Source organism: Sceloporus undulatus, chromosome 3, assembly GCF_019175285.1.
Source record: "Sceloporus undulatus isolate JIND9_A2432 ecotype Alabama chromosome 3, SceUnd_v1.1, whole genome shotgun sequence".
In the NCBI taxonomy this organism is placed as follows: domain Eukaryota; kingdom Metazoa; phylum Chordata; class Lepidosauria; order Squamata; family Phrynosomatidae; genus Sceloporus; species Sceloporus undulatus.
The window spans coordinates 67,702,741-67,721,303 of NC_056524.1; the positions used below are offsets into that span (position 1 = coordinate 67,702,741).

The 18,563-nt window shown below is 38.0% G+C and overlaps 1 protein-coding gene across 4 annotated transcripts in view; it reads left to right on the forward strand.

Annotated features, from left to right (window-relative positions):
* The window catches only part of DOP1B (DOP1 leucine zipper like protein B), an 86,317-nt gene extending 68,391 nt beyond the window's left edge, over positions 1–17,926 (forward strand). For 3 of the 4 annotated variants that reach the window (XM_042457448.1, XM_042457447.1, XM_042457445.1), the window contains exons 27-37: positions 655–799; positions 2,625–2,707; positions 3,423–3,532; positions 4,723–4,869; positions 5,229–5,290; positions 5,538–5,666; positions 7,361–7,497; positions 8,319–8,374; positions 11,516–11,674; positions 13,334–13,463; positions 15,166–17,926. In XM_042457448.1, coding sequence (XP_042313382.1) covers positions 655–799; positions 2,625–2,707; positions 3,423–3,532; positions 4,723–4,869; positions 5,229–5,290; positions 5,538–5,666; positions 7,361–7,497; positions 8,319–8,374; positions 11,516–11,674; positions 13,334–13,463; positions 15,166–15,423 — 1,416 coding nt within the window. In that variant the 3' untranslated portion in view covers positions 15,424–17,926. Of the gene's footprint in view, positions 1–654; positions 800–2,589; positions 2,708–3,422; positions 3,533–4,722; positions 4,870–5,228; positions 5,291–5,537; positions 5,667–7,360; positions 7,498–8,318; positions 8,375–11,515; positions 11,675–13,333; positions 13,464–15,165 lie in introns of those variants that run through there. The other variant, XM_042457449.1, reaches the window with a different exon arrangement.
* Positions 17,927–18,563: the final 637 nt, after the last annotated feature.

The following is an 18,563-nucleotide window of genomic DNA, read 5'->3' on the forward strand; positions in this document are numbered from 1 at the left end:
AATGGAGGGGGAGCTTCATTTATATACCGCTTCATACTGAACTAGCAGTGTCTAAGCGGTTTACAACTATAAGCTCCAGCTTTGGGGAGAGGACTTTCTTCCTTGTGTCAAAATAACTTGATAAGCCATGGATGCCACTTTCGTTGACTTGTAGGGGGAAGATTTGCTGCTCAGTATCAGGCAGATAAATGACTTGGGCCCTTTCTGCTTATCACCAGCAAGAAGTTATTGATTTAGATTTGCTATGTCAGAATATATTGAGATTGTATATTTCTCAGCATTATGTGAATGGAATTTTCATGGGTTGCAATTTGAGTAATGTGATTGTTGTCATATTTTTTCAGTTTGTTTAGTTTATTGCAATAAAACAATATACAGTTGGCCCTCCATTTTTGCGGGGATCCGTTCTAGACCCCCACACACAAAAACGAAGGCTTGCGCTTATTCAAGCCCCATAGACTTGAGTGGAGCACTCCCCGGTGAGCGCAACATGGGTGCACTCGCCATTGCAAATAGCAGAGGTCATCCCTCCACGTATATTCAAGGGCATGGTTCTCAGATCCACGCATTAGGAGGGGCAACTGTAACTTCCATCAAACGGAAATTACTGTATGTAATAAATGCTTTTCTGTCTTGCCGTCTTTGCCCTTTTAGGAGGTGACCCAGAAAATATTGGAAGCTGTGGGTAATGTTGCTGGTTCCTCCTTAGAACAAACTAGCTGGCTGAGCAGGAATCTGGAGGTGAAAGCCCAACCTCAAGTCTCTTTAGAGGAATTCAGTGTTGAAGATGATTTGTGTGGTAAGAGAAACAAAAAACTTCTGGATCATCTAGTAATCAAAATGCAGTATGCTGACTTTTTCATTGCACACAACAACTCTGCCTCTTACTGAATGTTGGAAAAATGAAGGAGGGATTAGTGGCAGTGTTGGGTTTGTTTTATTCAAACCCCACATTTCTCCCCTGAGGGTGATTTGCAACAAAATGGTGCAACACACACACACACACACACACACACACACACACAGTATATATATATATATTAAAACACAATTTTAAATGCATAAGTAAACGATATAAATAAAAAATATAGCAGCTATCCAGTTAAGAGGTCCTTTGTGTGCTAATGAAGTCAGTTGTCAAAGGTCTACCTTAATAAAAATATATTTTGTCTTTTGTTTTGTATTGTTTTTGTTTAAGCCAATGCCTGTGGACTTTTTCTGGTGTTCAGATGATGACAAAGAGCAAACCATTACATTAGAGGCCTTGTTGTTCATTATGTGCCCACCCACTATTCTCGGTTCCTAAGACTATCGGAAATATGTTTTTTCTGATGGTCTTAGGCAACCCCTGTGAAAGGTTCGTTCGACCCCAAAGGGGTCGCAACCTGTAGGTTGAGAACTGCTGCCCTAACAGGTGCTTTGATTCAGGTCTTTTGCTGAGTGTAGTAGGGTTTCAGGTGTCTATATACTAGTCAGAAAAACTGTATGATTGTTTATTCCAAAAAATGGAAAACAAGTGTGTTGGACTAGTTCTCAATGTGTAGAATTATAATATTCAGGTTGCAAAAGAACTCTTCTTCAGCATTTAAAGATGCATTACATGTTAACTTGGTTAAAAATGCCCCAACGCCTTTTAAAAAGGCCAGTCTGAGAAACTATGGCGGGTTACAGACCGCCCGTTTGGGGCGGGCTGCACCCGCCCCTTTCCCTGGTGTATTGGGGCCTCAGCTGCCAGACCGGCAGCCTCCGAGGCCCCGATCCGCCACTTTCCAGGCTGTGGGGAAGCGGCAAAAGTCCGCTTCCCCGCAGCCTGAAAAGGGGTATCCTTGGGGCTTCAAGCCCCAAGGACACCCCGCGGCGGCGGGGAGGAGGAGAAAGGGGCCGCTTGGCCTCTTTCTCCCTTGCTTCGCTGGGCGCAGCCGTCTGAAGGCTGCGCCCAGCGACGCAAAGCACGCCGCAAACCGGAAGAGCTCCGAAATGGAGCTCCTTCCTGGTCCGCGCAAAGGGCGCACTAAGCGCCCTGGCGTGGACCGACGACGTCACGCCGCGCGCCGCCCCGTATAGAGCGGTGCGGGTTGTCATGGCGGCCCCCATGTGGAAGGGGAGCCGCCATTTTGTACGGACTCTGTCCGTACTAGGGTTAGGGGGGTGCGGAAGCACCGCACCTTCCTAACCCTAGTACCGACTGACTCCGTACTTTCATGGCGGTTTATAACCTACCTATAAGTCACATATTTAAATCTTTCCTAGCTTGCTATTTCTCTGATTCAAATGGACGCATCCTACATGCACTGGGTTGCAGAAGCATGTTTCCCTGTGTTTGGAAAGTTGAAGATTTTAGGGTACTTCTTCTCCCAGTGCTGCTTAGCTCTACATGGTTCCTTTCCAAACCAACTTCACCTTATTTACATTATTATTTTTGAAAGGCATTGAGCATATGAGTAGTTCTTCAGATTAGACACTTGAGACAATAAAATGTCATGTTCTTTTGTCCAGTTTATTCCTTTGTCAGCAGCATGTGGATCCAGTGTACTTTCTATGTAGTTACTTTCCCTTAAAAAACTAATACTGTTGTAGTAAAAATTTCAGCATTGTCCTGAAAGTGAAAAATGTCACTTCTACAGATACCTCAGCAATACCTTCTTCAATGGTTTCTGCATCTGCTCCATCAGTCTACAGTGTTCAAGCCCTCTCTCTTCTTGCAGAGGTGAGTGCTGATTTATTTTTTCCTTTAAGAACATAGCAGTTCAGTAGCTGCTATGCATATACAGTACATTCATATATACATACATTCTGTCTATCTGTAAATTTCTACACACGTATATAGAAGCACATGTACATTTGTGTGTATATATACAAACAAACACATATGTTATTGTTTTGTGCCTTCAAGTCATTTCCAATTTGTGGAGAACCTGTGGTGATCCTATCCTATGGATTTTCTTGGCAAGATTCGTTCAGAGTAGCTTTGCCATGCTTTCTCCCATGGCTGAGAGAGTGTGATTTGTGCAAGGTCACCCAGTGGATTTCCATGACTGAGCAGGGATTTAAACCCAGAGTGCAAGTCCAACATACAAACCACTAACCATGCTCTCTCTCTCTCTCTCTCTCTCTCTCTCTCTCTCTAATACACATGTATATGAATATGTGACACACAAATGCATTCCATAGTTGTGACTTCTGTATTCTCACAGGCCTTCTCTTAACCCTGTTAACAGAATTGAGTTGTTTGAGCATGCATCACCTTTCCACCTTGCGTACCTGGCAGGGTGTATGAATATTTTCTGTGAATACCTAAGTAATGGACTCATTAGTTTGTTTGATGATGAAAGTAAATAAAAAGAGATGAGGTGTTTTGAAAAAAAAATTGTTCCAATAGTAAAAGAGCTGTACCTTTTTAATATGGAATTATTTTTCTTTAGGTTCTTGCTTCTCTCTTGGATATGGTTTATCGAAGTGATGAAAAGGAGAAAGCAGTGCCTTTAATCTCACGTTTGCTGTATTATGTATTTCCTTACTTACGCAATCACAGGTATAAAAATAGCTTTTTCCATAAACCATATATATGGAATTTTTAAAATAATATGCACACTGTTATTAATATTATGCTAAACATTATTTTTCTCTAGACAAATCCTTAGGATGCTTTTGATTCTTAAGAAGTTAAGTATTTATGGATGATTAATGCAATTCAGACAGATTTTGAAGAAACAAGAATTAAGAGGAAAGAATTATTAGGATACAATATTCAGATTCATTTTTCTTAACAAAATTAAAACTTCAGGAAAAGGATAGCATCAAAATGCATTATCTAGGATAGACAAGCAAAGACCTTATTATATAGGTAATCTTTTAACATCCACCCACTTTGACCTTTGTAGTTTTTGTTGTTGTGTTCAAGTCATTTTTGACTTATGGTGACCCTAAGGCCAGCCAAGGGTTTTCTTGGCAGGTTTCTTCAGACGGCGTTTGCCATTTCTATCCCCTGAGGCTGAGAAAGTGAGATTTGCCCAAGGTCACCCAGTGGGTTTTTATGCTCAACCTTGGCCTTAGGCAATATCTTTTCACCTGCCTTTGTCATTCAACAACCATAGTTAAAACTGATCTTGTCACCTCATACCCACAAGTTTTGCATTTCTGTGGCTGTTCATATAGTCAGATTATAAATGTTCTTCCTGGGCAACAGTTCACCCCATGCATCTGAGGATGTAGACCTAGTCTATGCAAGATCATGCTACAACTGCTTTCATTACAGTTAGACTCAAAAGTGCTACAAGATCTCTTTATATGATGTCAGAATTTGGTAACAATGCATGCATTCAGGATAAACTATGGAAAGAGTTACTGCTTTCTTCTCAAAGTTGGCAAATGGATTATGATCAAACTCAGAGTGATCTTAGCTCCTAATATAAGCTAGCAAAGCAAATATTTACAGAGGCTAAAGAAGAGCATTAAATGTTATCTATGCTGTAGGTTTGCTCTCCTTGCTAATGTAACTGGCTCTAGTTTAGGAAAGATGTACTAATTTTCATGGAATCATAGAATTCATCGGCTAATGAGTTTCCTTATGATTAATCTATGCAGATTTTCTTGCTAATTAATAAGTTTAAGTAGAATTTATCATAGGTAGAATATTACTGTAAGGAATTTCTGAAGTGTGTGCCAATTGTCATACACATTAGTGAAGTGTATGATCTGTGTTTTGTGTGTGTGTGTTTACAGTGCCTATAACCTTCCAAGCTTCCGTGCTAGTACTCTTCTGCTCAGTTCTCTAAGTGGCTATGCCTATACCAAACGTGCATGGAAGAAAGATGTTCTGGAACTATATATGGACCCAGCTTTTTTCCAGATGGACACTTCATGCATTCAGTAAGACATATAAATATGGCAGTCTTGTGGCTGCTTTCTGAATGAATACAGTGACAGTCCCCATTGTATTATAATTATAAATTGCATTTGGAATCTCTCTAAAAGCAAAATAGCAGTTAAATTCACAATAATCTCATTCAGACAGCACTGGGCTTCATTATAAGAACAGACTTTAATTGTTGGCATATGGTTTTTCAGGACCTGATTTTAAAGAAATCCAGGATTTGGGCTGGAATCTAATTGTTAATCCCAACTAGAGTAGACTCATAGCATCAGTGATTTTTACATAAATGTTAAATGACATGGAAGGTTTAAATATAAATTATATTAATCTCTATCTGATTATCATATTTCTTCAGCTGGCGAGCCATTATTGATCATCTTCTTACTCATGAGAAAACTATGTTTAAAGATTTGATGAGTAAGTATTCTCTCATAATTGATTCCCCCCCATTACATTAAGAAAAAATTTAAATCAACATAAAGAAAACAAGAAGTTGAATTTGTTTCTTATTTGTTTTTACTCAGGTTGTTGATATGTAATGATTTTATTACTTTGTTTACTCAAACCGCTTACCAGTTGAAGCAATCTGTTAAACTAGCAACTGTGTGATTCCTAAATTAATGTTGCAAGTTAATGTTGATATCAATTATGATCTTGATTCTAGATATGCAGAGCAGCTCCTTAAAACTTTTCCCAAGTTTTGAGCAAAAGGCAATGTTGTTAAAACGTCAGGCTTTTGCCATTTTCAGTGGAGAAATTGATCAATATCATCTTTACCTTCCTTTAATACAAGGTGAGCTTCTGCTTTGCAGCATTTACAAATGTTCTGTTCTAAAATTAATCAAAATGATATATTACAGTATTCAGAGATGTAAAGAATTCAGACAGACAGTCATCTGGTATGGACAATTTAATTGACACCTGGCCAGCTTAACTGACACTGTGTCAATTTAATTGACATTTGAACTACTGTATATACTCATGTATAAGTCTAGAAACTTTAGTCAAAACAATTGAGTCCGAAAACCTGGGTCGACTTATCCATGGGTCAATGCAAATACTGTATTTTAACTATTATAAAAAAGGGAACCACCAGACAAAATGGAAGTGCTTACGGTAGGGGCCCCCAAACCAGTTATCGGGCCGCAACCTCCAGTCCTAGAGGGGTTCACGCTCCCCTCAAAGGACTGTGTTCGCAGCTTAGAGGTGCTTCTTGACTCGTCGCTTCAGATGAGAAATCAGGTGAATGCAACAGTCAAGAGTGCCTGTTATCAGCTCCGGCTGATACGTCAGCTGTGCCATTTCCTGGAACGAGATGACCTTGAAACTGTAATACACGCACTGGTAACCGCAAAACTTGATTATTGCAATGCGCTCTACATGGGGCTACCCTTGTGCCTAGTCCGGAAACTTCAACTGGTGCAGAATATAGCAGCCAGATTGATTACAGGAACAACTAGGAGTGACCATATTACACCTATATTAAAATCACTCCACTGGCTGCCTATTAGTTTCCGGGCACAGTACAAGGTGTTGGTCATTACTTTTAAAGCCCTCCATGGCTTGGGCCCAACCTACTTAAAGGGATCGCCTCCTTCCGTACAATCCTCCCCATACCCTCAGATCCTCTGGGAGGAATTTGTTGCAGTCCACAAAGATCAGATTGACGGCGACCTCCCAGAGGACTTTTTCCGCGATCGCTCCCACTTTATGGAATGGCCTGCCGGACAAGATCCATCAAATTGCCAACCTTGAGAGCTTCAAGAAAGCTGTCAAGACGGATCTCTTCTGGCAGGCCTTCCCGGAATAGATCCCGGCCATGTAATGCGCCCCCCACAGACATATACAAGCGAAGACTCTGCCCATTGTTATATTATTATTGTAGTTTTGTTTTTAGATTTTTATTGTCTGTTATTTTAATGGATGGAACTGTTTAATCCTTTTTTAAGTGGGGGAATTGTATATATTGTATTTTTAAAGGTTGTACGCCACTTTGATTGTGGAAACAAAAAGCGGGATATAAATTAAAGTTTTATTTTATTATTTATTTTTATTAAATCTCTTTGGATAGCTTCTAAGTCAGCAAAAATTTTCCTCATTTTTTTGGAAACCACAATCTTCTGCTATGCTTTTACTACCAGTTATATCAATCTTTGAAATGTATTTAAAGATATAGCTGTGTTAGTCTGTAAAATCAGTAGGTGAAGAGATTTTGCAGCACCTTTGAGACTAACTGAAAGAAAGAAGTTGGCAGCATGAGCTTTTGTAGACTTAAGTCTACTTCTTCAAATGCATTTGGACACATCTCAGGAAGTAGACTTAAGCTTCTTTGAAATGTATGTTAGATATGACAAAATTATACTAATTCAAACCTTCACCTGGCATTGTCAAGTGTTAATTCATTTTCTCTTGTTCTTTTTCCTTTTCCTTTTTCATTTATTTTGATTTCTTTTTTTAAAATTAATATTTGGTTAAATGATATTCTAGAGCGATTGACTGACAACCTGCGCGTTGGACAGACGTCCATAGTAGCTGCACAGATGTTCCTGTTTTTCAGAGTTCTATTGCTAAGAATTTCCCCCCAGCACCTAACCTCACTATGGCCTATCATGGTGACAGAACTGGTAAGCGATAATAAATTAGAAAGTGGACAGACAGCAAGCTTTAGATGAAAGAGCTTTCTTTTAGGTGAAGCTTAATTTTTAACTGTAGGGTACCCTCAATAATGCCCAAAGTCATCACAGTGCCTTCAGAAAGCTTCTTTTGCACTTATCAGCAAGAGGATTTTTCCATCCCAGTTTTTGTTTTTTTAAGATATTGAAGGGGGAAAACATTATTTGGAGGCTGGGCATACTGCAAAGCTAAGTTCTAACCACTTTTTGCAGTGTAGAATGAAGGCATAGTGTGCCTATCCAGATCAGGACCACAGCATGAAAAAGAAGGTTAAAGCCTCCAGTGCGTCCTGCTTCACACCACATTTGGCCCAGGGAGAAGGTGGTTGCTCCCAAGTTAACTGTCTTCTGGCCTCACCAGTTTTCCTTTCTGTGGGAAAGCAGTTTGCTGCAGAGGCCTTCTTTATAGTGACTATTCAGTATATAACATTTTATGTAAAGGTAAGGGTTGACATGAATGGCTAGTCATAACTGACTGTAGGGGCCAGTGCTCATCTCCGTTACTAAGGCGAAGAGCCAGCGTTGTCTGAAGACAACTCTGGTGGTCATGTGGCCAGCATGACTGCACTGAACACTGTTATAACATTTGACAATAAATAAATAAGGATTTTGGCATGCTTCTGTGGTAGCCACTTTGAGAGGGTGTCCATGATCCTTTGAGTTCCTGGTTCCATACTAAGGGGGTTCTCCCCAAAGTAGGGAACTCCTGGTTTAACTGTATATACTAATACCTTGTGTTTGTTTTGTTTTTTTCTGTTGCTTCTACTGTCTAGATTCAAACATTTATACAACTAGAAGAAGAGTTAGCTGAGGAAGAAGAACCATCAAAGTAAGAATGTTTAATATAATGTGAAATTTAGCATAGAAACTACAACAAATGAAGAGATGAATTATCCCAGTAAAGCTTCATAGAAATCTCTATAAAACTGTTTGACATGATCCCTGTGGCAGTTATCTGTCATGAAACCTTGTTGCATAAATTCCCTTGCTTTGGGATGAACCATAGTTGAGTGTATGTGCTATGCACATAGGTTCAGACCCTGCCACTAGTATGCCTCAGTGTCTCAAGACAGGAGACTGGCTGAGGTGAGTAGGTTCATCTGAAAGCACTGCATTTGAAATTGTTTCAAGGTTTTTGTCTGTAGTATTAAATCTGTAACACTTCATTTTAATATCATAGTAATCAAATGGTAAACATTTGAAGCCAGTGCAATGATATGTAATTTGCACAAAGAAAAACAAAAATTATCATGTCAGAAGAACCATTCAAATTTGGGCATTATGACTGAAAGTTGCAGTGATGCTGGAAAGTAAAATGTATAGAATAGAATTGCCACTGCCCATTTTTGTTGGATAAGTTGGAGTATTTTGAAAAAAGGGAAATCAAATTTGGAATTGGTATGACTAGAGAATAGATTACCTGCCCTGTAATAGTGTTCCCAAATATCTTTCCCATAAGTGTGAACAGCAAATATATCTCTATATAGGGAAGGTAAAAAATACCATATATACTCAAGAATAAGTTGACCTCGTGTAGAAGTCAAGGACAGATTTTTGGGGCTAAAATTACGGCTTTTGATATGGCCCGTGGATACGCTGAGGGTAAAACTTAGGGACATGTAACAAAGGATGTAAAGAATGAAGCAGAGAGAAACTATGTCAAACAACTTAGAAAATTCAAGCAGCCATCACTATTTGTGCTCACACAAAAGGCTGAATGGATGAGAGAATAGAGGGGAATTAGTGCTTCCAAGATAGATTAAGCTCCTGCCTTTCATCAGATACTGGTTCCATTGTTGTTGTTGTTGTTCTTCTTCTTCTTCTAAGAGTTAGAGTGTGGTACTTACATTGACCCATGGATATGTCAAATCAGGTTTTTGGGGTCAATTTTTTGACTAAAATTTCTAGACTTATACATGAGTATATACAGTAAGCATTTAATGAATACTGTTGGAGTATAGGCAAAACTTGTCCCAGGGACCATAGTTTTGTGAGGCAGATATGGGCTGCAAATAACTGGAAACCAAGGGCCAAGGTAGGAAAGGAAAACAGATTTTATTCAACTGAAGACTCACAGGAGAATCATTTCCAGAGCCTAAGAGCCCTCTCCTGTACTCTGACAGTTATTTTTGTAACATTAGAACAACAGCAGGCTGGGCTTCACACTCAGCCCCAGACATACATTCCATATAAGGCGCATCTTACCATTCTATTGCCTATAGCTCTCTCTCTCTCTCTCTCTAAGTGACATTTCTAAATGCATATGATCACTTGCAAGAGCTTTGCAAAAAAAACAGAAAGTAAACCTTAAGTTGCTGATACAAACAGATGCTAAAGTTGCAAGTGTTGAAGTCTGGCTAGTCCTGTCAGAAAGAGTCTACAGTCACCAGACAGATGGGAGGGAGAGCCACCACAAATGTTGAACAAAAGTTCTGGCTAACACAGCATTTCACATGTCTACACACTGACCTTTTAGTATTTGCTTCTTATTATTATCTAGTCAAGCAGCAAGCAAAAAAAATTAGCCATTAGTTTTGTAATATAGCTTTTCTATATTTCTCTAACAATATCCACCTCATTACTAGATGTGGCTGATGTGAGATATGGTTTCTAAGTACCAAGTATCTAGTCAACTCAGTCAGGACAAAACAGGTGAAGCACAGCAAGCAAAAGCTTATTATATGTTTTTGCAGAAAGGAGGTGTTCTCTAAGAAAGAAGCACACCTTTGCTAGATGTGGCTGGCTATTTTTATTCCCTCTTCCAGCCAGTGAGAGTCCCTCCCTTGAAATTCCATTGGATAGAGCCACCAAGGTTTACAGTTAATCCTAAGTGCCTAATACGAATACATAATCTCCGCCCATGTTTACACCTCCCCCTAAATCCCACTCCCCTTTATTTATAAACTTCCTTTTAGGGTATACTTTTAGCTAAAGTGAAACCTATACAATTACCCGCGCTATGACCTGTGATTCCAATCAAGGCTTCATCATTAACTATACATCTATCCTTTCATATTTAAACTACCTTATTAGTTATGTTTGCTCAGAAGGCTACCTCTGCCATCTGGAGAGCTTCAAAGAATGACTTTATCTGCCTGGTCAATAAATGCTTCACCTTTCTTGTAGCTTAAGTGGAATTTAAAAAATAATTACCTCTGTATGGTATGAGGCCCACCTCAAATTTTGTTATGAAGCCCATCTAAAATATGAACTTTACTTTTATGAATTCTCATATATGCTGCATTCAAATCTTAACTGTTTCTTGCAGTCATTTGTCAGTTATCATGTCTTACAACTGTTGGCCCCGTCATGAAGAGGCATAAATCATTAGAAAAGATAATAATGCTAGGAAAGGTAGAGCATAGCAGACAGAGAGGAAGACCAATAGACTCAATCAGAGAGGACTTGGGCATGGAGTAGTGGCAGACAGGGGGAACTGAAGATGTTTAATCTACAGGGTCCCTATGAGTTGGGGTCGATTCAAGGGCAATTAACAAATGAACTTTGAAACTTAGAATCAAAGCTTACCCTTTTTCCCTCTTCCTTCCTCCTTTTCTTTTTTCTTTTTCTGTCATGCTATTACATGATAGGTCTGCAGGCAGCAACTGATTCCTAGTATTTGTAAGATGCTCTATAAGCCTTTTTGGCTGAAGAGTATAGTTTTAAAATTTAAATTATTTTCATGAAACAGCTGTGGTGACAGTTGTTTCGGATAGGGAGACTCTTTAGGCCTTTGCCAGTTTGCTGCATTTTCAGTTTTTTTTAAAAATCACCTCCCAGTTGCTTGTTTCCCCTGTAGCATTCCAGATGACTATCATGAAATTTGTGTGCAGTTCTTTGTTTTTTCCATATCAGTGTTCAAATTTTCAATTCTTTTTGCCAGGAATGAAAATTTAAACTCACTTGGTTTGCTTATCTGTTTTTACTTTCTGATTTTGTTTTGTTTTGTTTTGTTTTGTTAATTTCACAGAAACAATAGTAAAATTAGCAAACAGAAAGCATCATCAGATGGCAGCAGTCTCCTACTTGGTGATATACAGCAGAATGAATTGAACTTGTATTTATCAGCTTGTAAATTCTTAGACACGGCACTTTCTTTTCCACCTGATAAGATGCAGTTATTTCAAATGTAAGTGTGCTAACTTTTATTCTTATAGAGCTTTGAGACAAGAAAGTGTATGGAAATAATCTAAAGAACGTCTTTTGTGCATCCTGTTTTGCTGCAAACATATAGTTTGTAGGAACATGTGAGTGGGCTTTTTTCAGTGTGTCACCCAGTATGTAGTAATCTGTTCCCCAAGAGGTGAGATTGTGTCCTGTCTTACAAGTGTGCCATTGCCACCCAGCAAATCTTTTCTCTATTTGCTGCACAAATCTATCTCTCGAAGTCTTGTTTCCACTTAGGTTAGCTTCTTTATTGCTTCTTCTATTGTAATTATTTTGTTGTTATTGTTCTTTCTGATTTAATATTTGCTTTGATTTTTTGGGGGGGGGGGGGGGGAATGCACTTGCATTATGTGACCAGATTTGCTCCTTGGGAATAGTTTCATCAGAGCTTGGAAGTAATGTTTTAAAAATAATGATATTCCCTGTAACATAATGACTGAGATGCTGCATTGTCAGAAATAACTGCAACAACAGAGCTCCATTGTCATAGCTATATCATATGATGCCACCCCCCCAAAAAATCTTCCTTTTTAGTGAAGTAGTACCCCCAACTGAAGGGTTTCCAGGGTGCTGCAGATCAGGACACTGGACAATGACATCTACAGTATTCAGAAATAGGGAGCTGGCAAGATTGCATTGTCTCATTGCACCCTGCAACCTTCCTGCAGACAAGTGGCTTCCTTAAATGGAATTTGGCTTGTGTGAAGAGGCCATAAGGAGCAATGGCAAATTAGCATAACCATTATTTTTATTATTCTCAGGGCTTCACCACAAATGACTATAGAAAAGGAAGAGCCACTGTGTTTTTAGCTTCCTGTAAGCCAAAATTAAATTCACAAAATACTTTGTTTCATTATGTTAAGCCAATAGAAATGCCATTGCTGAAATGTGATGTAGCAGAAAGTTTAGAAAATTAAGACTTAGCATAGGTTGCAGTCTTTCTCAATCTTATTACCCTGGAGGAAGCCTTTAAATAATTTCAGATCTCAGGAAGCCCATGCATAAAAGATTATTATGCATACAGCTAAAATATTTTTTAAAGAAAGAAAGAAAGATCATGATCTTGCAGAAATTTAGGATTTTAAGGAACCCGGTTTAAGAAACCCAGCCATAGGATAACAAATAGGGAGGCAAACGTATTTGGATGAATGGAGAAGAAGATTTAAGTCCATCGATTCTTTTCTAGATGCCAAACAATTACCCACTTGGTGATGGGGTGCTAAGAGGATTACATTATCTTAATTTAATTCACTCTCAAATTGTCCAACAGTATGAGGCCAGCATGGAATAGTGTTTTGAGTGTTGGATTATGACATCAGGGTTCAATTCCCCACTTGGCCATAGAAACTCACTGAGTGACCTTGGGTGAGTCACATATTCTCAGCCTTAGAAATCTCCACGATAGGGTTGCCTTAAGTTCACCGTAACACAGAAACTATTTAAAGGCACACATCAGCAATGAGACCAGCAGTTGACGACTTTATATTAAATAAATCAGCTCCTTTGAACAATTGGACTTGATTGTTTGTTTGTTTGTTTGTTTGTTTTGTGACCCTAATATTCTCAAGAAGTATGGTCTTTTGTACTAAATTTCTTATCTCCAATTGTCTTTTTTTTAAAGGTATAGATGGGCATTTGTCCCAGAGGTAGACACACAGGTTTACAGCATGTCTCCAGATCTAATGGAAAATCAACAGGAATGCAAACCACATACTGTTAGAATTATGGATTTATTGAAGCTAAAATATGGGGTAAGTGTGAAATTAGCTATTTTATAAATTGCTTTGAAGGGTCACCTAGCTACAGTTGGAAACTTATGTGCTCAAGCGGCCTACTTTTTACTCTATTTTTATTTATTGGAACTACGTCCTCTTGTCTGATAGAACTAAAGCAATGTATATAAGGTTTTAAAGCACTGATTAGGTCTGCTTAGTTGAACGGTGCCTGATTATGTGTCTCAGTTCAGACCTGGGGCTAGGTGTATACAGTGCTGAACAAGCAGCAATATGTTCAGTCACTCCCTTCAGCAAGAGAGCTCAGTATCCCAGGATCCAGCAGCCTCATTCTTTGAGAGCCCTTCTCAATTTACGTATGTCCGGGAAGGAGTACTCCGGCTGGATTCTTGTATGTGTCATGCACATGAGGCTCATTCAAAATAATGACCTAGTATACTACATTCAGCACAGTGTACCCTCAAGCACAGGAAAAGGCACAGTGTTTTTTCTAATGGTATGTGGGGATATTCTCTCTATTATGCAGCTTGAGAGCTGTGTCTTCAGGTGGAAATGGATTGTACTTTTTATTTGCCTTCACAGTACATAGTCTCTTGAATAGGATGAGTACAGATGATTGATGGGTCATTAATTTGGATTCATGTAGTTGTACAAATGTTTGGGTGGAGGAGGTGGCAATAGGAGCAACTTTACCTATATTGCAATACTTCCTGTATTCATAGAATGAGTTTATTATTGAGCAAGAAATAATCAGTTCACCCACTTCTTGTTTAAAAATCAGAAACCACAGTGTTCCAAGTGGGGAAATCAAATCCTGTATAAAGAAGAGATAACTGGAAACAGGCAGAATTCTGTAAATCACATCACCCTTTTGCAATAGAGGAAGATTGCCTGCTTTTGTTTGACACATTAAGAGAAAAGATCAAAGTTCATCCAACCATTATTGCATACCCTACAACTCTCTCAATTTGTCAGGGACCGCAGTGATTAATCCTCTTCCATCCCACTTTTTCAGCTGCTTTTGAAAGTTTCTTTCTTCTCCCCCAATTTTTCTCCTCTGTCCTCAGTTTACCTCAATTTCTACAAATTGAGTTCAAACTGCAAAAGTAATTTGCACACAGCAAAGGGAAGAATAGAGGAAGGCGTGGAATCTTGCTGTTCCCAGTAAACTCTGGCAAAAGCAAACTGGTGCAGCCTCTCCAAGTATATATGTTTTCCTTCTTTAATAACTTTTGCAGTTTAGAACATACTCTAATGTTGCTTAGCCCCATATGTCCCATTTTCATCCATGAAATAATATGTTATTGTAGGAAGAAGCATGAGAAATTGATGGATCTAGCCCTCGGTAGCCTTCATAAACTAGGGCTTGGTTGCTATCCAAAAACATCTGGAAGGCCACATGCTCCCCATCCCTTATGCAAAATAACAAGGAATTACTTACCTATTGGTGGTCTGTCTTTAAGAATAATGTATAAACTGTGAGAGTCTTGAATCATAGCACCATTTGACAATTATCTAGTAAACTTGCTGTGTTATCCATACAACCCTGTTACACAGAGGGCACAAAATATGACCAAATTTTGGATTGAATTGAATCTAATAAATAAAGCTAAATAATTGTACAGAACTAAAAACAGATGTGTTCAATAGTACCTAAGTTACATCATATAGTTAACAAAATCTGTTTGTATTAATAATCTGAACATTTCATGTTTTACAGGAACAAAATACCAATGAGAGAACAACAAAAAACTACACCTTTCCTCTCTTGGACCTTCATTCCATATCAAATATTACACAGTTAATGCCATTCTTCAAGATACTAGGCTGTGCTTTTAAATCTGAAAGCAATAATTCACTAAGTATAAATAACTCAAAGTCTCTCAAACTGGACTGCCCTGTTGGCAGTGGCACAAGGACCCTGAGGCTGCTGGAAGAGTGTGTGGAACATGATTTTATAGAAAATATGGAAAGTTAATGTACTTCAAAAGAGTTCCATTACTTGAAGCTTTTAGCTGTTATACAACTACTTTCCTGAAAGGATGTAAATACAAGGATGAAATGTTTCTAAGGCTGTGTCTGCAGTGCAGAAATAATCCAGTTTTGCACCAATTTAACTGCCATGGCTCAATGCTATAGAATTCTGGGAATTGTAATTTTGTGATATATTTAACATTCTCTGTCAGAGAGCTCTGGTGCCACAACATACTACAGTTCCCAAAAAGCTATTGCATTGAGTCATGGCAGTTAAGGTGGTGTGGAACTGGATTATTGCTACAGCACAGATGCAACCAAAATTTAGAATTCATCTCATTTTTGTGTTTGTTTTTTCCTACCTTTGTGGTCTACAGTTCTGTAGCTTAGTGACATGTTGCCCTTATATTTTGTGGGAACATATTACAGATACATATTTCTTAAAATGAAGGACTTTTTACTTTGAAAACAAAGACATTCTTCTAAAGCTATTTTAGTTCTTTCTGTAAACAACTTCACTGTAGTACGTTAGCATTAGAAAGAGAATTAGCATGTGATTCATATTTCCTCCTGACAATTTATTCTTCTAGTGAAACATTTGTATGACTCTTCCGACATAACTTTAACTATCTTAGACTGAAAGCCTAAGTTTACTTACTAGCACATAGGCCTCACTGAACTAAACAGGACTCCCTAGTAAATATCCTTAGGCATGGGCTTTAACCATGTATATTTGTCATTAAATATTCGAAAATTAAGAAGGCAACTTCTTATGTGGATATTTATTAGACTAGTTTTAAACTCATGATTGCCTTTTTCTGGTTGATCAATTGGTACTTAATTGTTGTAGGCCTATAAGAATTTTTAAAGAATATGGTGCATAACAACTGTACAGTTGTATGTATACATATAATATGCTGCATTAGAAGTACTTAATTTTCTAAGCAATTTACAATTTTGTGCTGGAGCATCTGTGCAGATATGTATATTTACTCAAAGTATTACATAAGAATTATGACAGCTCTTTATATTGTGATTTAATTTAGAAAGGAACTTGATTCCAGCCCCTTATTTACTAAAAAAAATCTATAATGCATGAGTGCAACCCAAGAGTATATTGGTTAAAAGGGTCCTATGCCAATAGCTACAAAGGGAGACAAATGGAAAGAAAACAAAAAGGTCTATATGAAACATAATGATTAGCCCTGGTCTTTCAGTGTGTTGAATATTATATTTTACTATTTTTATATGCTCTTGTAAAGAATAGTATTTCTTTAGCATGTCTGTCTTTTCTCAGCACCCTGCTCCAGTACTGAGTACTTCATATAGATCAAGCATCCTTCACTAAAAAATTATCACTATCGAGCCAAACATGAACTCTTGATTTAGTGGGAAACTAGGGCATCTGCTTAAATTTCTATTGACATCAGTGGAGCTTTCCTTGGGTATAGATTAGGCTGGATTGTGCCCAAGGTTTTTGTGCAATACTCTTGCAGCAAAATGTGCATTCAGATATTTAATGCGGAGGGTTTTTATTTCACCACTGTTACTACCTTTTGTAAGTACCCTCCAGTATCACAGACACTTGTGTAAGGTGCAAAGCTCTTTGACATCCTGAAAAGATTTATTCCAGGGTTTAATATAGGTGATTTATTTGTGTACCTTTTATTTACCTACAAACGAATAGGTATTCCATATTCATTTTGATATTGGTGAAATGTGGAACACATAATACAGGCTTTATTGCAATTATGTTAAAATAACTAAATGAAGCATTGTTCACTTGTTGATAATTTTGTAGACTGATGGAACTAAGTTTATAAACTAAACTGTATTTTTCATTATGAATGTGAAATTCAGCTCTTCTGAATGTAAATTGTTTCACAAGTTACTTTGATCACTGATGTGAAGGTGTAGTATCTATTATAAAGCAGTAAATGCTGCTCAGTGTTGTGAATTCCTTATTTAGAATCCTAAATAATTTCAAAGTGCAAACAAATGTTGTTAATGCTCAGGGAAACAGGATACTTGTCATCAATGCCAGTTTTGACAAGAACTCTCTCTTGCTCTATTTGGCTCTGTCAGTACTGCTGAGGTACAACTACTATCTGACATTTCACCATGCAGTTAACTATAGAGTTCCATTTTAATCAGAAGGGAGAAACTTAGCATTATTTTAGCAATTTAATTTTCCATTCCGTTTTATATCCACCTCTTTCTTATTCATTTTCTCTTCTATTTCTTCCATTGCCTTTGAAATTATCCTATCCTTAATGTCAATTTATGTTTTCTGACATATTTTGTTTTACTAAAATAGATCAACCACTTTATCAAAAGTGCTGTCTGAGGGGGATCGCTTTCACATATTTAGATCCCTGTCCAACTTGACAGAGTTCCCATGCCTGTGTTTCCACAAGGTTACTTATTCCGTAACATTGGCCTGTTACAGACTGCCAAAATAAAGCTGCTTCGGGTCTCTTTGGAGGTATGCTGTTTAAATGATGCATGGGTCCTAAGAATCTGGAAGCTGCACCAAAGCTGCACTCCAGTGCTTAAGAATGGAGTGTGGCTTTGATGCAACTTCTGGACTCTTAGGACCCATGCATCATTTAAATAGCATACCTCCAAAGAGACCCGAAGCAGCTTTATTTTGGCAGTCTGTAAGAGGCCATTATGTCTCACAAGATGCATTTTCTGAAAGGGAATTGGATTTGGGAATTTGGACTCCAGATCCCCTGGAACAGCAGAATATTTCTGAGTGCTTTTTATTTATGGTTTCACAGATGCAGGTTTACTTTACATCAATATTAGCTAATTCGTTTGATTTAAAAATCATATTTACTATTAAAACTGGGAATAACATTTCAGACTGCTACTGACAATTATTTATTAAATAGTAATATCAAATAAAGAGACTACAAATCTAATAGCTGCTCTTAATGGATACTATTACTAGAAAATGGCTGATTAAGTGGCTACAACCTTAGAAAACGCTTTATGGGGGAGAAACTGAGGATATGTTTATATTGTTTAAAATTATTGCCAAAGAAGAGTCAGTTTTTTTATTTGGCAAATGAGATAATGGCTGCTGTGTAAGGTTGTAGTGTGTTTTTGAATGTAACTTTCATATTAAACTTTGTGTTG